We start from the raw sequence: 25,146 nt of genomic DNA, 5'->3' as shown, positions 1-25,146 counted from the left end.
GACCTGCTCGACAGAGATGAAAGCAACAGCTGAATGAGTGGCGCTCAACAAGTGTCCGTGACACGGCCATGAGTCGCCAGACAATTCACATTATCTTTGTGCGGTTATGAGCCCGCCAGTAATTCAGCTTGGTGTGTTTCCTGGGTTGTTATTCTCTACTCATTATCTCTGAGGGGAAGACGATTAGTGCACAAGGTTTTGGCAAGTCCAGCCCGTCTCAGCGAGTGGTTCATAGCAGACATGCCGTCCACGGAGACGAGTTATTTGTGTCTTAAGAGAACATGAGGACGAGTAAATTGGAAGATCAATAAACGAATCACCAGCCCCTCAGTGCTTCGCTCACTTTTCAAAGTCCTGATCACAATCATGAAATCTTTTAAACTCCAGAGAAGCGGGCCGAGCTGCCACGGAGGGAGTAGCGTGCAGCCCAGGTTTGCCTGAATTAAAAGAAGGTTCGTTGATATAATCGATGAATATCATCAATCCAGACATTGGCGTTTATAAAAACTGTATTTGAAACTGGACCTAAATAGGAGCGTGAATGAAGCCTGCACAGTGTCAAGTTTCAGCATAAGTTAGTGAGGGATGCAAAAGCCTGCCTTGTTCACAGCTTTTTGCGAGTTGACGTGTCATTGGGCTCAAAACACAAAGTTGTGTAGATTTTGAATGTACACATTAATTACTCCAACCTTAGACAAATAATTAAGGGCCAAGCTAAGTGCTCCTGCTAGCTTAGCGAATCAAATACTGGAGGGACACACGAGAGACGAGTTAAAAAAACGAGTTGGTGACCAGGACATTCGTGTTCTGGCAGAGTTGGAGTAACATCTCATAATGATAGTGATGATACAAATATTAAGTATTACTGCTTTTATTTTGAAGGGAAGAAAACTGTACTGGATGTCATTAACTGATGCGGGATGATGCCTGAAATGGTCGTCAAGAAAATAAATGAAATATCGGCTTTCCTCATTAACTGGAGCAGTAGAGGAGTGGATTACTCACGCCCTTCCTGAGTAATTATAACTTGAGCCGTAATCCATTTATGGTATTAAATGAAAAGCATCTCCAGGATGGAAGCCTCTCTGCCCCAGAGGCTGCGTAGAGCAGCACTTTACATTTCATTGAAGGAGTTTATTCTTCCTACTGTGTGCCGCTCCTGCGTCTTCCCTCCTCTCCGTCCGCTGAAGCCTCCCAGCCGACAGAGAGTCCATGTTTCATTCTCAGCTCTGTGAAAACTGAGCCTGGCTGCTGTCCCCCAGGCTGCCAGCACCTCAGAGTCAAATGTTATCTGTGTTAAAGCAGGGGACCCGCATGCTCACCAACGGGACTCCGTGTCTTTGACTTCTGAAGGGGGTTTCACAATGCACCCCACAGAGAAACTAATGGTTATCGCTTTCCCACAATTCCAATGGCAGGTTCAGGGACGTGGCCGCCATGTGGAATGACCCCTCATCCATGACAACATCTTGAAGTGCCCCCCCCCCCCCCCCAAAACCCCCAACTGGCTCTGTTTTCAAAATCACCACTTCACAAATAATCATGTGTTGTCCCACGGAGTTTGACTCACTTGTATACACTCATTCATGAATCCGTGGGAAGACGAAGGACTCTTGGATTTTTTTTTTTTTTTTTTTAATTCATGTAGAAAATAACAACTTGAGAAGTTTGACATTTGAGGAAAATCGCTGAGAGTTGATGAGAAGATGAGCGTTGTTTGTCTCAGGAGGAATGAGACAGCCGGCGAGACGTGGAGGCGAAAGCAGACAGCCGGCTGAGTGCGGCGTCACCGCCCAAGTGACTCCGCAAAGTCTTCATCCGTGTTGTGACTAAACCAAAATGTTCTTGAACGTATTTCATTGTATTGATTTAGTTCCTAGTATGAAAGCTACAGTGCGTGAAGTATTAACGTAGTGGCGTCGTAGTGATAGTGGGTCAACGTTCCTTAGTGGCCGGTGACCAAAGCAGGTCTCACTAACGCTTTGGCCGGCTGACAACTTCCTGTCATATTTTTAATTTGTTTCGCCATGTAATTTGATGTAAAGTGTTTGATTTCTGATTTTAGCCTTTTTTTTAATTTTTACTTTTTTGGATCAAGCGTGGCGAACTTCCACACTTTGTTTCACGTTGCTAAGTTAAGCTAAGCTAAGCTAAGCTAAGCTAGCCAGCTGATGGCTCCGGCTTCATTTTCAGCATAAAAGTACCTTGAAGTGGTATTGAGCCCCTACTAAAACTCGACAGTGAGCCAGGAAGCAAACTCCCCCAAATGTCAAACGAGCTTGTCACATAGAGTATTTAGCATGTCTCAGTATTAATGTCTGACTTCATTGAATTGTTCACACAAACCTGGACTCAAGGATGAACTGGAAAGATCTGAGCGGCCGAAGGCCACTGTCATAATGTCATAATCACTGGATTTGATTAGATTAGATTTTTTAATGGAAAATTACAAAACTGAAAACATTCCACCATGGAGAGGTGCATGAAGGAGCCTCAACAGCCGGGAATAAGTTAGCATGAGTGAACGTCCGCTTCCCTCGTCTGTAAGTCAGCGGGATTTTTGGTAAAATGCCTGAAATAAAGTCTTTGGTTGGTTCAAGCTTAGGATGTGTTAGCGTTGGGTTATGCAGCATCGAATGTCAGAGACCACTGACCTGAAATTTGTCCCCGTGTGTCTTAAAAATGGCGGTTGCTAACCAGCGGCTGACCAAATTTACTTTGTCCTTCCAATGATGGCGTTCAGATTTCCAGATCCTAACTGTGGCGCTCATGGGTCAGGATTATCCAAACGAGCGGGTCGGACAAACGTCCGCTGAATACAGAGACTAACAATCCCATTGGCTTTTGGCGGAGGGAAGCAAAGAGACGCTCACTTCCTGTTGGACTGCAAAAATGCGCCATTCCTGCAGAGCTCGATGCTGAGAAGAGTGATGTGATGCAGCTGTCAGGGATTTTACAGTTACTGCATTCCATGACACCGTCTTTCCTCTCATTTCACTGCATGGGTACACGAGGCAGGGTAGTACTGCATGGTGACATGAGGTACTGCATGGTGACATGAGGCGGTTAGTACTGCATGGTAATGGTGACGGTCATATTTCTAGAGGCTGAGATATTTTATTTATGAGCGATTACGATGGACGTGTGTAAAATACGCCAGGAGCGACTGAAGCACAACACCAGCCATTGCAGTATTCACAGTTGTGTTATTTTGTCTGTCTACCCCCCCCCCCCTCCTCCCCCCCGGATCCTCTTTCCCCCCTAAACTGTTCTAGGTTGACATCTGAAGTCACTGGAATGGGCACACTCTAGTTTCTACCCATCTTCCCTCTGTGCATCACATGACCCTTGAGCAAATATCACCTGCTTTCTTTCTGTATCCAACCGTCTTGATATGTCAGTGAATTCTGTCATTTCCAGTCTGACTGTAAGCACCTGTACCTGCACCTCCACCGGGACTCTCCACGCTCTGGAAGCTCGCTTCTTTCTTGCTCTACGACCTTCAAAGCATCTCATCTCCTGCACCTCTTTGTTTTACCTCATGTTTTAATGAACTCGTCACTGTATTTCTGTATTCTGGGGACCAGAGGCGATGCACAGCAGAGGTTGTTGTGACAGCGGGCGGTTGCTCCTCCCCCTCCCTCGTTCAAATGCCTGTTCAGACCGTCGGCTGTGCCACTAAAGAGCAACTCCACCCATTGCCATTATTCTCTTATTGTTTCCTGCACGAACCCTGACTTCAGCTCGTTATTCAGGCGTAAGACGAATGACAAAACTTAACGAACAAACCCTCCTGACGTTTTGGCGTCGGGAACAAAGGTGAGCGAGTAGGAAGCAGTGAGCTCCCCCTGAACCGCCAGAATAGGAGCGCGCCTCCCTCTGGCTGCTCCTTCCTAGAGAAACCCACCCCCGCGCCGGCGGCGTGTTTCAGGTGTAGATGGTATACAAGTCCAACATAGTACCACACATCTGAGTAAGAACGAGCAGGTGCAGGATAGAAAGATGCTCATGCGGCCGTTGGCTGAGACCCTGCATCGCTGAATCATGTTTGATTATGGAGGGGGGACGTGAGTCGTTAAGCTGTGAGGAAGTTTAGAAAAGAAAAACGAGTTCTTCAAGTTCTAATTTAGATTGGTTGACAAACCATTTCATGGTTTCATCGGTCATAACTCCCATTTATTCACATTCAGGAGCCAATTCCGGTGTTAAAGCCCCCAAACTTTTCCTACTCCTTTAATTATGAGTACGATATTCATTCCAGATGATCCGGTACATGCCCGTGTGTATTACAGTAGTATTCACATTACTGCATGACGCACAGCTCTCAGTCACTGCATGTCATGTTTTGTTCTCAAATCAAAGTGTCAGACAGGAAGGCTGAGTGGTGAGAAGGAATGGAAATCTATAATCAGAGCGAGTCAGGAGTGACCTCCGTGAGCCGCTGGGTTGCACCTAAATCACTCTCCCTCCCCGTCAAGTGACACCTGCCAAGTGGAAGCAGCGGAGAGTGAAAACTCGCCGCACGCTAATAATAATCATTTTTATACACCTGTACTCTACAAACACGTAATCATGTTATTCTTGCTGAAATGACTTGTGAGAGGCTCTTGGGAGGCGGGGCCGTCATTAGCCACTCGCGTTTCAGGTCTTTTATGGCGGCGGTCTTCCCACACACAGATATTACATGTTCCTAGATAGCTTGAGTCATGCCTGGGCTCATACGAAACAGCGGGAACGTCCATCATAAACCTGTTGTTGTTTTACAGTTTGGGAAAGTCAGGCTTCTGCAGTTATGCTTGACTCACACTTCGTTTTCACGTGCGAATGTTTGGGGCTCGTTGGTACACCGGAGCTCCGTTTATCCCCTCGGAAAACTCAAATGATCTCTGAAATGTTAGCAAAGCTCCTCCTTCCTTTATTTTTAGTTCCTGTATTTGCTCCAAGTACATTGAAGTACAATCATGCTAATGTAAAGCTGGTTAGTGTCACACACAAAAAAACAAACAAACACAGACACAGACAGCAGCTGCTTAATACGCCAAGGAACTGTGTGTGGAGCAGTTTTTGGATGAAACAACGTGTTAGCCCAGGCTACAGCATGGCGGCTCAGGCTGCAGCATATTAGCTCAGGCTACATTGTGTTAGCTCAGGCTACAGTGTGTTAGCTCAGGCTACAGTGTGTTAGCTCAGGCTACAGCATGGCGGCTCAGCTGCAGCATATTAGCTCAGGCTACATTGTGTTAGCTCAGGCTACAGTGTGTTAGCTCAGGCTACAGCATGGCGGCTCAGGCTGCAGCATATTAGCTCAGGCTACATTGTGTTAGCTCTGGCTACATCGTGATAGCTCAGGCTGCAGCATATTAGCTCAGGCTACAGCGGGTTAGCTCAGGCTACATCGTGTTAGCTCAAGCTACAGTGTGGCAGCTCAGGCTGCAGCGTATTAGCTCAGGCTAAATTCGTATTAGCTCAGGCTGCAGCGTATTAGCTCAGGCTCCTGCGTGTTAGCTCAGGCTACTGCTTGTCAGCTTAGGCTGCAGCATATTAGCTCAGGCTACAGCATGGCAGCGCAGGCTACTGCGTGTTAGCTCAGGCTACTACGTGTTAGCTCAAGCTACAGCGTGGAGTCTGCCTGGACCCGAGGTACAAGTACAGCTCACCGCAGATGCGTCTCCTCATCCAACTGTTACATCCTCCAGCAGCAGGGAACAATTCTGAAGCCCAATGTAAAGATGAATGTATCTCAGAAATGCATTTTAACATCAAATTTTAAAAGCCTAGTTATTTTTCTCAAGGGTGTTTCTATTGAATGCTGAAGCGAGTGCAGCGGAACAAGATGCATATTGATCATATTTACAGTTTCTGAATTTTACAAGCATAGTAGTCAGGAGGAGTTCTTAGTAGCCATCAGGCTTCGCTCCCCGTCTGTAAGACTAAACTGAGGGCTAAAAAATCCTTTTATAATGCACGAGACCCTCTCACGACTGGGGCCTGCATCTGCGTCCGGCTCTGTAAGAACAAACACATTAATAATCATTGATCCACTGATGTGCTCACAGGAAGTAATCGTTGTGGCCAGCGTTCGTTTGTTACCTCATAGATAGGAAATACAGTTACTGCATGATCACTTAAATTGTAGTAGAACCCGTTTGGCTGGCAAGTACCAAAACCTTCAAAGCCTTTCCAGCCACATATCTCAAACATGTTTCAGCTAAAGCCTATAAACGCGACTCCAATGGTAACCAGAGGTGTTGGGGCGGCTCAGACTCAGGTACTCCACTTTGGTTGGAATTAATTTTACGCAGGTTGAATCAATAATAAGCTGTTGAAATCAATATTTACATTCTGAATGTAAATCTGCGTCAGCTGCATCCAGACGGGCTCCAGACGGACAAACGGCTGACCGAGGGCCTTTAAAGCAACACGCCCACTTTCACTGAACCGGGCGGGACGGAGGGAGACTCTTCTCTCGGCTGCGTGAGGGAGCGTAGCCCCGCGCTAGCTAGCTAGCTAGCTTAGCGCAGTGAATGGGAGTGGTTGCGTACCTCAGGTGTCATCAAATGCAACTTTTTCGCAAAATGTTTGATCATTTATCATGAGACAATTTCAAATCGTGGGACATCTCCCGGGGGAACCGGCGAGCAGCGACGTCAGAAGCTCCCGTGTAACTTCAGCTAGCGAACCCCGCATGTTTGTCGACGACGATCAGGAGGATGAGTGCGCTTGGACCAACTGACACCCTGATGACATTTGTTGAAGGCATGCTAACACTTACCATCCACTCCCATTCTTTGTGCTAAGCTAACTAGCTGTCAGCTGGCCTCGGTGGGTCTGGGCTCCCTGCGGCAGCACGCAGCAGAGGAAAAAAAGTCGGTGTGTTCCTTTAAGTTGTCATTTGCAAGCGAACTGATCAGCAGAAACGTGCGCACATCGTCAGAGGGGTTCAGTTTTTCCTGAGCGGTGCACCTCATCGGCGACGCTCGTCCGATGCCGGTGACAGGCCAACGTGAGTGTGACCAATTTTGCAAAGATCTCAGTTGCCTTTTTTGAACTGTCCCACTTCTCTCATATTCATGCCATCGCTCCTCTTTGTGTTGTCATCCGACTGTCGTTTAGCCTCCGCGTGTTTTGCTTTTATGCTGGAGCAGCAAATGAAGTAACAGAATAAAAAGGTTGCAGATGTTTGAGAGAACTCGTCTGATCCTGTTTCAGTTCGATCATTTACCTGCAGACTGTCTGCACTGCAGATATTATTTCTTGAGGTTGATTCTGAAATGTTTTGTAAAAATGATAGAATAAAGTTTGTGTTTTACCCCCTCGACTTCGCGTCTTTCTTCAGTTTTTGTCCTCTCGGGAACTTGAAGGGGGAAGTTTCTTTGTTCTTACGAGAACACGAGCAGGGAACAATCCCGGGCTGGGCTGCAGACTGTAGACCGGCATTCTGACTGTCTTCAGCTTCCGTGCACTTTACTTTTCAAAATAAAATGGAAAAAAAGATGGCTATACCTGCACGTTTTTCAGAATTAAAGATTTTAATAAAATCAAACCTGCTTTTAGCTAAGAAACTGGGTTTTGAGCTTGTTGAGCAAATCTGCCTACAAATACTTCCTCTGTACTGAGAGGGGATCTGAGTTTTTCTCCTCGTATACGTAGAGTGAAGCTAACGGGGTTAGCCAGGCGTCGTGTGTAACCCGCGTCCTCTTTGTCCAGCCGTGTGATCAATACAATTGATGGTTTGTTCTCAGTCGCGCCGAAGAATACATCGAAATAATTAATAGAGCAAAGAGGGCATTTCAAAATTGGCTCCTCCAAAACTTCCAAAGAGTTTAATAAACTCCCCAGTGTGACAAGTACTTTATTAACTTCCTAAATGTAGTACACTTTGCAGGGCTGCTGCAGTCGACTGCGCCCTGTTGTTAAAGAGTTCATTAATCAAGTTCCTGCACAACGTTCCTACTCATGTCAGGGACTCAAATGAAAGCAGAACCAGACCTGCGTTTACGGGGATGCTCAGTCACCGCGTGAGCCCCGGACGCGCCGCTGCAGAAACCTTTCCCTGTAGGAGCTGCGTAACCGCGGTGAGACATTGCACTCGCCTGACCTCTGATGTGACGTCGCCATCACCTTCGTGCAATGTGTCTTTGTAAACGACCATGAAGCTCGTCTGCCGATGATGTCAGAGATTTACAGTCGCTATAACCTCGGCGTTACGGCCATTAAACTGTGCTTTACCCAGCCGACCTTATGCAGGTTAATTAGAGTCTCATTTCGTCGCGTCAGTGGGACCGAACATTCCTGACGGCTCCGTGGAGCAGAGCCGTCCCCTCAGGCACACGTGTGACGGCGGCCTGCTGAGCCAGAGGCAACGCGCTGCTGGTGAATGTGAGACTCCCGGTGTCATGGAGACCACAGACATGTGGCAGCTTCTTTGAGTCGCTGCACAAATGGCATTCAAACACGGTCCAGGCGATCGGTATCAGGCCGCCGCCGCCGTTCTCGCCTCTGAATACAGCAGATAGAAGCAGCTCTGGTGAATCGCTTCAGTCGGGCTCGCTTCTGTCGGTGGTGTTGTATCAGCGAGCTGAATGACAACAACAGAGGAGTGAAGGGAACGCAGAGACCTTGAGCCGCGCTGAGCAGGCGCCTCAGCGGCCAAATGTCATTCCTGTTATTCCAACCTTCTCACAGGAAGTCGAAAAGAAGAGAGGAGCCTATCACCTCTCAGTAATTCTGATGTTTTGATTGTCATGATTTCTAAGTCTGCAGCAGAACGGCTCCTGGGTTTCCTGATTGTGTCTCCGGGGGGGGAGACCAAATGTCGTTATCTGGCCCTGTTTTCAGATGAAAGCCTGGACTCGTTGCAGGGAAACAGGAGAATCTCACCAGCAAAGGACGTTCATCCAAAACACAAAAAACTGCAAAGCCGTGAGTTGCGTTCAACCTTGAGGAGCCTTGTTTTTGGGGTTTTTTAACACATCTGCATAAGTGGCTCTGCAGTTGTGAGATGGACACTTAAAAGGTTCCCAGCAGCTCGCAAACATCACCTTAAGTTTCTCAAAGTCAATTTTAATGACTTTGTTTTAATATATGTAGGAATAAAGGAGGGAAAGCCGGCTGAGAGGTTCAGGTGTGCGTCTGCTCGTCTGTGTTCTTGTGTTTCTTCTCAGTTCGCTCACTCACTCGCTGCACATTTGGGAGCAACACGACATCCTTGGATCGATCAGCAGTGGACAAAAGAGTCGCTTCCTTCTGCTGTTAATTAGACGTAGCAACGCTCCGGCCCGACATCCAGCTGGAATGTGAACCGCAGGAGCCCCTGCTCCTCTCCAGGGACGGTGAGACGTCACCTCGCAGACCACCAGTCCTCAAATCAGCTTGATTGTATTCCAGGGTCCGTGATTGAGGCAGCCTGCGACTCACCACATGGAACGCTGCCACGCACACGGGGTTTGGGACGCTGGCAGGAGGTCGTAGCAGGAATCAGACGGGCTCAGATTTTAGTTTCACTGTTGAAGAACTTTGTACCTCAGGACTCTGATGTCCTACCGGGGGTTTCGCGACGCGCGCGCGGGTCCTCCTGCAGTACAGCGCGGTTCCAGCTCCCAACGAGTGTGACAACCTCAACATTACCAGAGTTCTGAATTATGAGCACCTCTTAAATGTACCAACATGACAAAAATGATTCCAAATCAATCCACGTCAGATCGGCTCTGCAGCGTGTGGATGTGGAGAAGAGGAATATCTTGTTTAGGAAAACGTCAGGGGTGGAAGTGTAGCTGTGGGTGTCGTCAGTATCTCAGTCACACCTCCAGGAAATTTCCCCAAAATGGGCCCAAACCTTCACTTGGACTGACGGAGGAGCTGGAAATCTGCACTCAGACCTCTGCCCCCCTCATGTAAACACAGAAATAACCTAGAACTGTAATTGGGTTTGCATGGTGCTTAATGGAGAAGACTGGTGTTGACTGACTCTCATCACCGTGTTGTCTTTGGGGCATGCGGCTGCGCTCTGAAATGCAAATGTTCAACTACTCATCTCGCTCGTCTCTGACTCTCTGCAGCTGAACGGACATGAAGTGGCACTCTGAAACTCTGGGTTAAATGGCCTCTCACTCTCTCTCTCTCTCTCTCTCTCTCTCCGCGGGCTACGTTTCTTCCTCTGGGGGAAATGTTAAGCTCTTCAGCTGCTAAATATTTCATGTCGACCGTCTAAGTTCATCTGCTGGAGAACATTTAGAGCCGGACAACAAAAGAGCTAAAGAGCTTTTTCACTGGAAGAAGCGGCGGCTGGAGGCATGAGAGCAGCTCCTAATGAGAATATAATTATAGCTTAGAGTCCCTGGAGCTTCGGCTTCCCCTCCGTCGGATCTCTTAATCGCAGCAGACGCGTTGATTACTGATATCATGTTTGCATGGACAAAAGTTAAGAGCTTCTTGGAGTGACTCGCTGTCTTAATGGGGAATACCCTCATTGTCTATCGTTCAAGAGCCTTCCGGTCAGATAGCCGCGAGTTAGCTTAGCTGCTTCAAAGGCTAGCAGTGTGGAAGTAGAGACAAACATCCCAAAAATCCAAAAAACACCTTTTCCCCATCAGTCTTTGCCTGTATCAATATAACTTGTGTTGTTTCTAACATTTGCTGTGGGAAAAAATACTGTTATAAAATTAGGAGATGCTATTTTATCAGAAACATCCCCCATTGCTAGCATTCAGTGCCGCTAAGCTAACTAGCGGGGGGGGGGGGGGGGGGGGTTCTGGACAAGTTACCAGACCGGTTAGAGACAGGCAACCATTCAGACCTGCAAAACCGTTTAATTTCAATAATTATAGTCCCTTGTTTTAGGAAGCTGGAACACCCAGAGAAAAGCTTCACAGTGGGACAAAAAGACCTTTCACCAAAAAGATGGAACATTCCGTCACTGATCAATGAGCCTAAAAGCTCATTTTGCCCTCCAAGTGGTCGCACACGGGCATCCTGACCTCATGGCAGACATTTTTCTCCCTCCTGCATCACTCCCGTGTGACTCCAGAATACAGAAAGAGCCGGCCACGTATATTTAGCGAGGAGTTGTTAGCCTGTTGCTACTAGCTCCGAGCTAAACATACGTGGCCGGCTCTTTCTGCATTCTGGAGTCACACGGGAGTGATGCAGGAGGGAGGGGAGCATCATCGCCAACTCCAGACAGCCGATTGTGTGTAAGGATGGTGAGGTGTGAGACATCATGGCGCTGTGGTGGATGACATCATCAAGAAGACACAAATCCAGGCTCCAGGTTTGTCTGAAGGTCTTTCGCTGGTGCTGCTGGTCCCTGTGTCTTTCGTGGATATCGCTACAATAGCAGGCGGCTTCAGTCACATGTCAGGGCCGTCAGACCGAGGATGCTGATGCAGCGATTTTATTATTCCTTTAGAAAACCAAACAGAATGACATCCCGGTGCTTTAAGTCCTTCATTTTTTGAGCATGAATACGATTATCAGCGGCTATTCAGGAGATTTCAGGGTTGAACCGTAATGATTCCATCATTAAAAAAGAATTTCCTCCGTCAAATCACTTCCACCGTGTGGCACCGCGACTCAGCCGCCTCAGAGCGAGACACGTGTGAGGGAGGAGTCCAGCCTCGGGGTCAGATTAGCGCTTCCCCCCCAAACTTTAGGGTTTTGTGGTGAATGAAGCTGTGCGTCTGGCTGCAGTTTGGTCATTAACCTCAATAATCACTCTAACCTCTGAGGCAAGTGGAGTCGTCTGTTCAGAATGAACCAGCAACTTAAAAACTCCATGAACACGTCCATCCTGAAAGCTGGAATCAGGTCTGTGACTCACACGAGACTGGAATATTTACCCCCCCCCCCCCCCCCCCCCCCCACGTGTGTGTTGGGAACCATGGCGACGTCCCTGCTCCCGGCTGCAAACGTGCAGCCGGATAAGAATTCACGTGCTGTAAAAGATCCTTCATCACGCACGACAGCGCTGGAGAGGACCGGCACGACGGCCGCTGATCGATCAGGTTGCCACCACGTATGGAGTCCAGGTTTGACCACGAGTCAGCCTGTCACACACAAACAGATCTAGATTCATCACCAGGCCTAATCAGGGAGCCCCCACCACCCCCGCCTCTGTGGGTGCTATTAGCCTCCTCTGCTCCCTCACTCACTGCTACGCTGAGTTCATAATGGTGATGAATTGTTTCCAGGGTCCACTCATCAGTATTTTGACCCCCTTTTCAGGAAAAAACATGAATTTAATTTATAGCAGAGACCAAAGTGATGCGCTTTGGTGAGAAAGTGGGCAACGGCGAGCTGAAGGGATGGACAGCTGCCAAGGGTCGTTTGTCATGAGGACTTGCAGAGTCGCTGAGGGACGTTTGAACAGGAGGGGAGGTCTTGGTGACGAGGGGACCGATGTTGGTACGTCTTCCCTCTGGCGGCCGCTGTGGGCCTGACGCGTGGCGCTCCAGGTGCTCAAGGGGGCTCATATACGCGGTCCAGACGTCCACCAGGACGCAGGGGTGACGTGAAAAGGTTTTGATGGTCAAAGTTCAAGGTCAACACGACAAACATCCTTTGCAGGCGTATTCAACTCCACCGCTGTCATTGTTTTGGTTGGATGGGCAGGCTAACAGCGAGGCCAGCTAGCATGAGCAGGCTGGGCTGGCGGGATGCGTTAGCTCAAAAGTGACGAAGGATGTAGTTCAAGTAGAACTGCAGTAGAAAGGTCTGAGCTAGGGGCTCGTTTCTGGGTGTCGTGGCTACGTGGCTATGCTAGCTGGGCCCCGCTGCTCATTGGCTGACCGCAGTGGGTGGTCGTCGCTGAGAATAACGTTGCGTCAGCAGCTTTTCCAGGTAAAACAACTTAAGATTTCAGATCCAAAGTCTCAGTGAAAAGATGCTTAAAGTGTATGTCAACAGGCAGCTGACCACCGCAGCGCCTCGCATCGCTTCAGGAGGAGCAAATACACACAAGCCATCCTGCGGCCAAGCGAAGAAACGGCGTTGAGTCTGACATCAAAACTCCCACAAACCCAGCGTTGATGTGACATTCACGCGGTCGGTGGCAGCAGCCAGCTGGTGGAGCATCAGCAGCAGCGCCCCGGGCTCCTTGCAGAGTTGGATGGGTGTGTTTTGTGTTTGGAGCCGTTATTGGTGGTCCCGGCGGCGGTGGGAGGCACCGGCCAGTCAAATGGGTTCTAAATTCCACACAATGTAAATAGACGGCGATCATCAGAGGCTCCTGGATCTTAATCACGGCACAAATGTGGACCGTCTTATTCCAGAGTCCCTCAACATGCATTTAGGACACAGACACGGAAAGAGACTCCAGACGCGGGGGGCGGGGAGGGGGAGGGGGTTCTGCAGGGGCCACATAAATCATACGGAGTAGATGTGACGATGAAGCGGGCTGACGTTCATCTGGATGCAGAGCTGCACCCGTCCCACCCCCCCAGTTCCCCGACTCGCTCCCTCCAATTGATTGAGGACAGTTAGCGCAAGTTGCTGACACGGGAAACCTGCTGCACCTCTGCAGGTCCGTGCCTGATGTCCCCCACTCCTGACCTTGGCTCTCCTTTATCTGCCTGCCGCACGCCACCTGCTTTCTGACTTAAGTTTGTGTTTTTCGCCGAGTGAATCCACTGGTGGTCCTGATGGTGACCCTTTATCCCGCCACACAAAAGATCACATTTGTGTGTGAACGTCCGTGTGCATCTGCGTGAGGTTCGTCGAGCTCGGCAGATGTGTTGGAAGATAAAACCCCACCTCCAGCTGCTCCTCTTATCTCTTGGTCCTGCCTTTTTGTATGCGGCGCACATTCGTTCTAATTTGGCTCATTTCTGCCCGCCGCCGTCTGCCTGGGTTCCTGCGCTGTGGCCGAGTGAATGACGGATCAGTGGGGATCAGCGGCAGCATGGGATGGACGGTACGAGGGCGGGGTCCATTTGTGTTTCATACGTTAACGCAGCCTGTCAGTCAAACCCAGCAAATGCAACCCAATTAATCCCGGATGGCGACCAGAGGCGGCGTGGCCGGGTGCCTGGTGTACTGGAGAACAGGGACACAAACACGGAAAGATGCACAATTGGGGTCAGGGGGTCGTCCCACAGAAGAAGAAAAATGTCCTTAAAAACAATTTTGCAGTAATTAATTGAGAGGGAAACACTCACTCTGGTCCGGAGGGTCTGGAGGGTCCGGAGGGTCCGGAGGGTCCGCAGAAGAGCAGATCTCACCTGCACTCACACAAACCCGTGCACAAGGTTCCCACTTTGATTCTCCTGGGGGGTCCGGGTCCACTGGGGTCTTCACACGCTGGCTCGGGGACAGAATCTTAATACACCGAAGGAACTCACGCTCCCACTGGTGGAATCGAACCTTTTCAGGGTTCAGCTCCAGTTCCAAACATGGCGTCGGTGTTATGGTCCAGTCCTGCGTTCTCACTGCTGCAGGGCGCCGGAGCGGTCGCGGGAGTCTGGGTACTGGACCCAGGATGTGGATCTCCTGCAGGGGACGGAAGCGGCGTTCAGGCTGGAGCTGGACTCAAGGGGAAGGGGGGCGCGCTCCGGGTCTACTCGCACCGCTGTGACCAGCCGCTGCATCATCACGCCAGTGAGCTCAGCTGAATGTAAACAACAGAAACCTCATTAACCGCCGAACGCATCAGAGGAAGTTGGAGTGAGCGACCCGATGGAGTAAAAGTGTTCAGCAAAGTGTCTCGGCTGTCACAGCGACCTCGACCTTTAACCTCTCCATGACATCATCGAGTGTCAGTGGACGTCTGTGGCAAAATTGAAGAAATTCCCTCATGGCGTTGTGGCTGTGTGTCATCGTGACATCACATGGAGTGACCTTGACCTTTGACCACTAGAATTCTGGTGCCCCTGAGAAGTCCACTTCTGTTAATGAGACTGGGACGGACAGAGGACGCCAGAGCGCATCACGCCCCCGCCATTCCCCGGTGTAATCGAGTACATGTAACTAGTTACACCTGCCTGGCGCGTCTCCCGGCTTGGAACCTTTACTGATTTGAGCCTGTTTAAGTGACACCCGTGACGCCATCCATCGAGGTTAAATTAACGACAGTGGTTTAAATTCAGGAAGCGGCTCTGACATCACACAACCGCGAGCGGAGAGATTTTCTGGCAGCCAATTTACCGCGAACGGAACATCAAATGAATCTTGGAAAAACTTCATTTGGCATGCAGGGAAACTCATTTTGCTCACTTCATGACAATCAGGACTTCCCTCTGCTGCAGGGAGCTGATAGGTAAGCGTTCAGAACCCACGTCCTCTTATCTGAGCGCGCTCACACGCGCTGACCGCCGCCCCCAACACAAGGGTTCCAAACACAGGCTCCGACACGGAGGCCAGCTCCTCTTCGTCAGCGGTGGATGTTTGATTCATGCAGATGTTCTGAGCCGGCCCACGGAGCCTCATCGAAGAGGAAATACGTTAAGATCAGATCAGCGCCGGGGATGGGAACCCCCCTATGAAGACGCGGCAGCCGGACTGAGATCAGAAGAATCTCGTTCAGGTGGACCCTGAGAGGAGGATCCCTTTGGGGGGGGGCGTTGTCTCTGGGCTCATCTCCGTCTCTGAGCGCCATCAGCCTGCACTGTGAAGGTGTTCTGGTGTCATTTCATGCGGACTGACGCCTGATTAGGAACTGAAGCTGTTTTAACCTGTGGATGATGTCACGGCTGAAGGGGCGGAGGCTGAGGGTGCTCCACTGCTGAGCCCTCCCACACGGGGGGGAAGACAACAGTGCTGAATGGAGCCCAGCAAAAACCAAACTCTCCCGGGAAAGTTTGGAGAAAAAGAACCAGACCTGCCGGCTGAGGGAGGAATCGCGGGTCCTGGGCGTCGCACGAGGTGCTAGACCCCCACCTGCAGGAGGTGCTGGTCGGACAGAGAGAACCCCCACCTGCAGGAGGAGCTGGTCGGACAGAGAGAACCCCCACCTGCAGGAGGAGCTGGTCAGACAGAGAGAACCCCCACCTGCAGGAGGAGCTGGTCGGACAGAGAGAACCCCCACCTGCAGGAGGAGCTGGTCGGACAGAGAACCAGAGCAGATCTGATTCTGGGAGCTCTTCTCAAGTTAAATGGAGCAAAGACTTTACATAACACAAAATCCATGAGGCCGAGAAGCACAAGGGCGCCACGCCGCCGCTGCCAGTAGTGAGCCGACTGCTGGCGCTGCTCCGCCACCTGCCGCCACTCAAGTCTCCTCTTCTGCTCCAGTGTTCGAGGACCAGTGGTACCGCCCCTAAGACCCATTAGCTCCACCTGATTGACAGCTCCGACATACAGCTCTCACCTCTGCTAACGCTAACTACGCTTAGTAATAATGCTAAATCAATAGCACTGATAATGCGTTTCTCTTTTTTGGTCCAGGACACTGACCTCCTCCAGGTGCAGGAGGCCCCAGCTGCCACCAGGCTCCCCGAGCACGGACCGTGGCGGTGGAACCTCAGAGACTAGAACTGGCACTTTTACATCAGAGAACCAAGCCACCTTCCCTCCGCGTCCTTTGGCCGTTTCAGGTTCTTGCAGTTTCACTCCGATCAGTTATTTGTCCCGTGTGCAGCGCTCAGCGCCAGCAGACCACCTGATATAAAAAAAGCAGCGACGCTTAAAAAAAGAAACTGCATTAAAAACAAAAGACAGGAGTGGTGACGAATGAAGCAGTGATTAATGGCAGAGCTCCGCTCACCACGCAGACGCAAGTTCATGTAGCGTTTAATAAAAAATAAGAACAATAAAACTCACCCCCCCCCCCCACACACACACACACACACCTCCTCCTCCTCCCCCACTCCGTCCGAGATTACAATAATCCATAGTTTACAGGGAAGGATGCGACCTGGGGGAGGTCACCAGGTGAGGAACTCCAACATCTGGTTCACGGAGCCCAGAGTGACCGCCGAGTGGGGGGGGGGGGGGGGGGGGGGGGCAGAGAGAGAGCATCAATATGTTGGATTCAGATCTTTTTGGCTGCAACAAGACACAACTCGTTCCCACACCTTCTCAATTTGTGGCCACAAGATAAGGAACCTCCCCAGGATGTCATCAGGTGAATGAGCGTCCTGAGTCCCTGCGCTCGCGCCCTGCTCCCCCCTGACCACGCAGTTCGGAAGTTCCTATCAAACGCACTCGCACGTGGGAGGAGGCAGGATCCTGACGTGAGGCGTTCGTGTTGAATGTTCAGACTCCGTTCTGCTCCCAGGAGAACCGTTCACTGAAAGAGAACGAAGAGGGAGGAGTGGGGGGGGGGGGCAGACAGGTGGGGCGGGAGCAGCAGCAGGAGGAGGAGGAGGAGGAGAGCCCCACTATAACGGAACGGCGCTCCAATCCACGCGCGCCACACACTCCCTGTGCCGCCAAAAAGCGCGCGGTCGGTCGGTCGGTCCGGGGACACAGCGGCGCGTGATGCCGGTGCTTCACTAGCGGATTTGTGTTTGTGACCGGGGACGTGAAACGGAGCCCCGCCGGAGACATGAACCGTTCTTCCCGGAGGTGTGAGCAGTTCCCCGTCTGCCGCTGCCGCCGCCTGGTCACTCCGCCGTGACGCGGATGGTTGGACTTGAAGATTGTTCTTCCTCTGCGCGGATGTGAACGTGAGAGGAGCCCGACGTCCGCGTGAGTTCCTCCACAAGTTCCTCACTAGTTCCTAGAACTTAAGAGACTGCACAGCACATACACGTTCAGGGAGGAGGTCCAGGAGCTGAGGGGTGATGGAGGGAGGAGGTCCGGGACCTGAGGGGTGATGGAGGGAGGAGGTCCAGGAGCTGAGGGGTGATGGAGGGAGGAGGTCCGGGACCTGAGGGGTGATGGAGGGAGGAGGTCCAGGAGCTGAGGGGTGATGGAGGGAGGAGGTCCGGGACCTGAGGGGTGATGGAGGGAGGAGGTCCGGGACCTGAGGGGTGATGGAGGGAGGAGGTCCGGGAGCTGAGGGGTGATGGAGGGAGGAGGTCCGGGACCTGAGGGGTGATGGAGGGAGGAGGTCCAGGAGCTGAGCAGTGATGGAGGGAAGAGGTAGCGAGAGCTGAGGGGTGATGGAGGGAGGAAGTCCGGGACCTGAGGGGTGATGGAGGGAGGAGGTCTGAGTGCTGAAGGGTGAGGAGGGAGGAGGTCCGGGAGCTGAGGGGTGAGGAGGGAGGAGGTCCGGGAGCTGAGGGGTGAGGAGGGAGGAGGTCCGGGAGCTGAGGGGTGAGGAGGGAGGAGGTCCGGGAGCTGGACTGGAGCTCATCTGGTGCCTGCTTCCCCCCCAAAAAAGAAAGGAGGAGAGCAAAGGGAGGTGTCAGTGCGTCACAGCACTGCGAGACCACAGATCCAGCAGGACTTCATGATGCACTGCTGCCACCACGTCACTGCAGGGTCGTGAGCGCTGGAGTGTGTGTGTGTGCGCGTGTTGGTGTGTGTGCGCGTGTTGGTGTGTGTGTGTATGTGTGTGTTGGCGTATGTGTGTGTTGGCGTATGTGTGTGTGTGTGTGTGCACGTGTTGGTGTGTGTGTTGGCGTATGTGTGTGTGTGTGTTGGCGTATGTGTGTGTGTGTGCAGGGGACACACCTCCTGCTGAGCATGAGAAGCTCATTTAAGAATCATGTGAGGCCTCCTGCTTGATGAGAGAAATAAGAAGACACATTGGGACTGGGCGATGACCTCAAACACGGCGGCGGTGTGTCTGTGTGTGTGTGTGTGTGGGGGGGGGGGGGGTGCACAGTCTGAACGCTGCTGTGCTCCTGCTGGCCCAGCGTCCACCGTCCCCGAGCCCTTGGCTGGTTTACAGATACAAAGCTTCTTCTTCTTCTAATCCATCATCAGAATCATGAACGCTTGTAAAAGTGGCACTCGCTAGCGTTTCCCCCTCAACACGCTCCTGCACGTGCTCAGTCTCACCGACTCAGAAGCTTCAGGCCGTTGTTATTCTGCTGGAGCGGAAACTCAAAAATGCTCCGGATTGTTCGTATTTCTGTAAGCCAATCATAACCATCGGGCGGAGCAAAGCTGTGGATGCTGCACCCTTGCGGGACAGTATTGGAGCTTTGCTATTAGACGTGAGTCGCTCTGTGTAGCCGGTGGGGGGGGGGGGGTTACCACACGGAGGCGGCGGCGAGTGTCAACTGGCGACCCTCACGCCAATGAAAGTGTTTCAATCCAACAGTCCAATGATGTTGAATGTCTCTCCAAGTCACGGTGTCGAGAAGCGAGCTGCTCCCTCAGCCCACATTTACTGGGACTTCTTTATTTTAAGGAGCTTTGTTCTTCCTTAAGAAAGAACAACAAGGAGAATGCGTTCAGTCGCCTTTTTTCTGAATGAAAACGACGACAAAAACAAAAAAAACAACCCACCAGCGCCTGAGCCTGCGCCCCCAATGGTCGACTCCATCGAGGCTTCGCTGAAGCTTCCGTAGCGTGTAGGAGGATCACGTGAGACGGTGTTGATGGGAGCTGAAAAATGTGAAAACTCTAACTTGTTCACTTCTTCTTTTTCTTCTCTAAAAAGAGGAAATGCATGTTGGACTCGGCGCGTCTTCAACTCAGCTGACTAACCAGCCGTTTCCGCCGCCGCCGTCGTCCCAAACTGCGGCATGTCCAGTACTAGCCGGTGCTGCAGAACAGCGACGTGTCCAACCAAAGGTTCCTCCTCTGTTCTCTTCTTTTTTCAGTTCATTTCATATTCAAAGAAAACAAACTTTCCAGTGCACCGATTGATTGGATCCACTCGGACCATCCCCAGACTTCTGAGTTGAGCTGTTAATTGAGTTTTTTCTGCCGGAAAACACTCCTTCCTCCGTGGCCTGAACCTACAGCTGAGATTTAAGAAAGCAAAAAAGATGAATGTTTGCGGTCGGAGGAGGGGGGAAAACAACAACAACATCTTAAAGCATCTGGGAGGGGAAAAAACAGATTCAAGTGCGGGAAAACTGGACAGAGACGCCATCCGTAATGCGTACGCTCAACGTGACGGTTATGGCCATTCAGGGTAGAAACACTCAGAGCTATTTCATGTTAAAATGAAATACACACACTTTTAGGTCAGTAAAAAAACGAGTAGTTCTGGTGTATGTACCTCCAGCACCAGAAAATAATAGTGTGTAATATTTATAGTAGCGGAGCACAATGATGTTTGGCTAATTGGATCAGAGGATGCTGGCGATGACCCATGAATGTGGCTGCTGCTTTATGAGATTTGCTGGAGTGAAATGGATTCCTCTCAATAATCACATTATGTGTTCTGTAAACACTGTGGGAATAGCATTTACTCAGCGAAATTTCAGAAGACAAAGGCAATTGTGCATCCAGAGAATGAATCAGTTACTGTCTGGATTAGCTGCATCGCTAATGAGAGCAACGCCTGCTGCATCCAAGAGCTACAGATGTTTGTTTCTGCTCAAGAGTATAACCTCATTTTCTTTGTTTTTTTTCCAGTGATGTATTGATTGCAGTGCTGCTTGGCCACCCCCCCCCCCCCCCCCCCCATGCTGAAGCTATCAACTTCCTCAGAATAAAATTACAGTCTCCTGCTGGATTTTTTTTTTTTGTTGTTGTTTTTTGGATGAGCTCTTTTCAGCGCTATCTTAGACCACCATCAGATACATCCCCTGGGATTATCTCGTCTGCGTGAATAAGCTATCGTTTTTGAATGATGCTGCTTTTATCAGCGTTTAATTTCAAAGTCAGGTGAAACATGAGCGCTTTTGCCTGAGAGGACCCTGAGGTTGATGCTGAATATGCAGGAGTTAACGGAGCCTGATGTGCCAGGACGGTCCCGTAGACGCGGCGGCGTGGCTGTCCTACGGTGCTTGGTCTTTGGAATATTCCTCTCAAGTGCGCCTGTGACAGCATGCCCCACAAGCTGCCACTGTATCGAAAAGAGCGGCATGACGGTGGTCCAGTGCATGTCCCGGAACCTGGAGAGGATCCCATCTGACCTACCCAGAGATACGATTGTTCTACTTTTGGCGTCTAACCACATAACCCACATCCCAAATCACGTATTCAAAGAGCTGAACTACCTTCAGGAGTTGGACCTGTCAAACAACGACATCGAGACTGTGGATGTCGGAGCATTTCAAGGGGTTTCTGACAGCCTCCTTGTCCTTGATCTAGCAAACAATCACATCCAAAGTGTCCCTAAAGAGGCATTTGCTCGCCTCAGAGCAAAGATCAACCTCTCCAACAACCCCTGGCACTGTGAGTGTGCCCTACAGGAGGTTCTGAGGGAACTGCGGCTGGACCCTGAGACGGTCAACGAGGTGATCTGCCACACAGCGGTGCAGGAGGCGTACGCCGGCAAACCGGTCATCCAGGTTTTGGACTCAGGGATCAACTTCTGCAACTTTCACCACAAAACCACCGATGTAGCTATGTTCGTCACCATGTTCGGGTGGTTCACCATGGTCATTGCGTACGTTATCTACTATGTTAGACACAATCAGGAGGATGCAAGGAGGCACCTGGAGTACCTCAAGTCACTGCCCAGCAGCTCTCAGATCAGCAAGGAATTTGACACCATTAGCACGGTTCTCTAGCAAAAGGTGTGACACCGTATGTTTGTGGTTACATCAGAAACCCATTCAAACACAAATCAACACTGTTTTTTAGGACATTATTTGTTGTCTTTGTGTGCTTAAATGGTTAATTTTAGAGGTAAACCTGGTTCTTCATCCACAGGGCAACAATGATGCGCATGAGAGGAGATCTGGACCGGGGGGGGTGCCACTGTATCTCAGTAACTTGGTTGCTTATGTCAAGATGAAGGGAAGTCAGTTCATGTATAGAGTCTGAAAAAGGTATTAACAAGTACTTTATTTACGCATCCAAACCCTGCATGCAGTTCTCATCAACCAAATGAAGGAAATTAGGGTTCTCCTCTACCCAGGCAAAGGATCTGACACAACTTGGAATAAGAAGGAAATTCTGTACTTGACCGGCGTTGAAGAGGAAGAAATTTAAACAAAATTCTCATACAACTTGGAGTGCAACAAATATGACCACCTTTCAACCATCACAACCTTAGGCTGAATGTGCAGGAAGTCAGCGTTCAAACCACCCAGGCAAAGTATGAGAAGTAACCGGTACGCTGTTATTAAAATCACCAAATCATGAGGGCGCCACAGGGATGCTTTTGTAGGTCAACTGGGAAGTTAGCGTCTCCACAAGCTGCCTCAGTGAAAACGAATGGGCCCTTTAACGTCGGACTTCGGAGACGTAATAGAAGGTTAATAAAACAAGGCGACATTCATGAATGAACAAGCGTTACAGATATTTGGTCAGTGCCAAAAACGGAACCATAATTCTGGTACTCAGCCAGAGTGCAATGTAACCCATGTTTGATGATTTAACAATGTCAAGTTACTCCTTGTTTGACTGTGTCAAGGGAGAAGAATATTGTCTTCGTAAAAACTGGAATTCATTTTGTATTGGATTGCAACACAGTGCAAAAGTGAGACGAATGATGTGGCCATGAACGATGATCGCGTCCATTACCAGGTGACGCAAGAGAGGAGGGTTGAGAGGTCCCCATTTTATTACCTTCCAGCACAACGTCCAAGGTTTCATTGTCTTTAATAATGACACCTGTGGGATCGACCCTCTCTTCTGATTGAAATGTGAACGTGGAGGAAGGAAGAACTGAACACACTCGGGATATCTAACTCAAAGTCATGTTTAATGTATGTATGTAGTCTGACCATGAAACACTTGGTTTCTTCCTAAACAACAGCAAGCAGATGAATCAACATGCCATACTACTGATTTGATGGTGAGGAATTGATTGTTTCCAAGTGCCTAATCTCTGGGACTTCTACACCATAGCACTGTGCACCAAATTGGACAAGTCCTCTTCCTGTCCAGTCTAGCCACTGCAGAAGTCAGTCAGCCCCGGATTATGCACAAGCTGTTGCTATCTAAGGGTGCAGCGCATGGGCTGTGGTCCGGACTCTTGAGGCGCTTTCACAACTTCAGTCAGTTCGAGTGCAAATCCAGCTGGAGGTGGTTTGGTATTTCAGTGCGGTGTATAGAAGTGGACCAAATTTTTAAAAAATTAAAAAAAAAATTGAGGCATTTAAGTCTTTCTTGCCACCAGGATGAGGCATTTTTGTAGCCAAAACCAGAAGTTAGCCGCATGATGGGATCCCTTCAACAAAAAACTATTGGGATTTTTATTTTGTGTGAGTCCAACATGAAAACGACCCCGATGATGTGCATCTACACCAAGATACACCCGTCCCTGGTTACAGTCAATGCGCGCATGCGGAACAGGCAGAGAAAGTTGATCCAAGTGACCTGAAAATGTACTGAGACGATGTAAGTATCATCGCAGGAAAAGGTTTCTGAGATCTGATGAATTTCATTGATAATGCCTTCTGTCACCAGACTGATAGAGACTCACTACGTTGCAAAACGTTAGCCAGAGCTGAGAAAGTTGCACTAATCACTGACTGCTGGACCGCTTCAACAGCAGAGAGCTACCTCACCTTCTCCAGCCACTACAATAACGATAAAATCAAAAACTGAGTGTTAATTTTCCCAATGATTGACCACGGAAATGTCCTTAAATACCCACCACTAGTTAGCAGTACACAGCTAACGGTAGGCTAGCAAGGCACAACACCACAAACTCAAGACTTTTAACTTCACCACAACTGAGCTTCACACTTCTCTTCTCACCAACAACCTCTTAAAAGGCTTTTGAAATTCAGAAATGCCCTCATTTCCGAAGAAAGTAGGACTTCCAACAGGGAACCCATATTTTCTTTTCACTGACTAAATCGACCAGCTCTGACTGGAGGAGCCCGAGGCGTTCCCAGGCCTGCAAGGAGACGTAACCCCATGAGTCCTTGGCCTGCCCCTAGGGGGAGATGCATGGATTCCTTTGGGTCAAAGTGGCAACGACTCGATTAAAGTTCCAGGTTTTCTAACTGACTTCACTCTACTGGACAAGACTTGAGCGTTGGACATAGTGAAGCCCTTGGCCCAGATGTCTAACACAGCAGATATCAGTAGGGGTCCAAGTCATTTAATCCCACAACCCGTAGGCTTCCGTTTCGGTTTGAAAACAACAAAGTGGAATTCGGTTCTCAGAGTAATCAAACCCCACCAGACCAGGACTGTGCGAGGGGTGGACTCGGGCCGTTTGTGTCGACCCACACCAGAGTGGGATTAGCAGTAGAAAGGATCGCACCGGTATTTGAGCTTCACAAAGGTTAGACGGTAACCGACAACATGCTGGGTTCTGAAAGCGCCTCCAATGGTGTCCGTGTCCCAAAAACGACGAGTGCCGGAGGACAAGTGACAGAAAAGTTGGATTTTTTTTTCCTGTGCCCATCAACACGAGCACCTGCTCTTGTACGGTAATCAACATTTACCAAGTAGCCCAAGCAGGTTAAGAACAACTATTTCCAGCCAATACTTGACCCTGCTGTGGGTGGAGACTCGTTTTTTAGTCGTGTGTGATGTATTTGCATCGGATCAGATGTTTTCTACAGCTGTAGGTTTCTATGTTACAGAAGTCTGTGCGGTTTCGACTTGTCGCGTCTGTACTGTATACAACTCCCGCAGTAGGAGGGGGTTCACGCGCCATCTGTGTGTTATTTTGTAAAACTACATCTTTAGGTCAATCCACCCGTGTTTGGACGCCTTCATGTCTCTTCATCTGTAGAGGAGCTGGCCTGTGAGCTGTACTTCTGCGACGGAAATGAAAGGGCTCCAGTCCTCTTGTCTGTGGTAATCGTACAGTTTTTAATTAATTTATTTATTTTTTCTATCTGTTTCTGTAATTACTGTGCACTAGGTTTTGTCTTCTGGATTTCAATGGACCAGCATTTGAAAATAAACTGTATTTTCCAAGACTGTTCAAACCCTCACAGTTTTCTCTACGTCAACACATGAAATAACTGAAACACTTGCACTTTTTAATCAGAATTTTCCTGCCCTTTCTTTATCAGTTAATTTATACTGCTTTGATTCAAACAAACAATTAATCTTGGGGGGGGTCGGTGGCGGCACAGAATTCAGTATCGCAAATTTTTCACTCCCAGATGATAACAAATGTCACTGACAGAAAGATTATTATCTGAGCAACGGAGGGAAAACAACAATAAAGGGATGTGAAATGAGCCTGAAAAATTCAAGAGTTAAAAACGTAGAGAAATTCAT

At 49.7% G+C, this 25,146-nt stretch overlaps 2 protein-coding genes across 11 annotated transcripts in view; both read left to right on the top strand.

Moving 5' to 3' along the window:
- Positions 1-7,309, top strand: part of pcbp3 (poly(rC) binding protein 3) — a 60,488-nt gene extending 53,179 nt beyond the window's left edge. For 8 of the 10 annotated variants that reach the window (XR_015118668.1, XM_086219661.1, XM_086219662.1 and 5 more), the window contains one exon: positions 1,419-7,309. Coding sequence is in view for 9 of the 10 variants with exons in the window: in XM_086219661.1 (XP_086075787.1) it covers positions 1,419-1,473 (55 nt within the window). In the remaining variant the exon portion in view is untranslated. The remainder of the gene's footprint in view (positions 1-1,418) is intronic. The other 2 variants (XM_086219669.1, XM_086219668.1) reach the window with 1 other exon arrangement.
- Positions 7,310-20,451: 13,142 nt separating this feature from the next.
- LOC147251750 (leucine-rich repeat-containing protein 3-like) lies at positions 20,452-24,787 on the top strand. The gene has a single exon (XM_086221158.1). The coding sequence runs from the start codon at positions 20,709-20,711 to the stop codon at positions 21,516-21,518; it is 810 nt and encodes a 269-aa protein (XP_086077284.1). The 5' UTR covers positions 20,452-20,708; the 3' UTR covers positions 21,519-24,787.
- Positions 24,788-25,146: the final 359 nt, after the last annotated feature.

Source organism: Aulostomus chinensis, chromosome 12, assembly GCF_037954235.1.
Source record: "Aulostomus chinensis isolate RoL2024-O1b breed Wild chromosome 12, RoL_Achi_v1.0, whole genome shotgun sequence".
In the NCBI taxonomy this organism is placed as follows: Eukaryota; Metazoa; Chordata; class Actinopteri; order Syngnathiformes; family Aulostomidae; genus Aulostomus; species Aulostomus chinensis.
The sequence above is the reverse complement of the archived record's forward strand: the minus strand, read 5'-3'. Positions and strand labels throughout refer to the sequence as shown.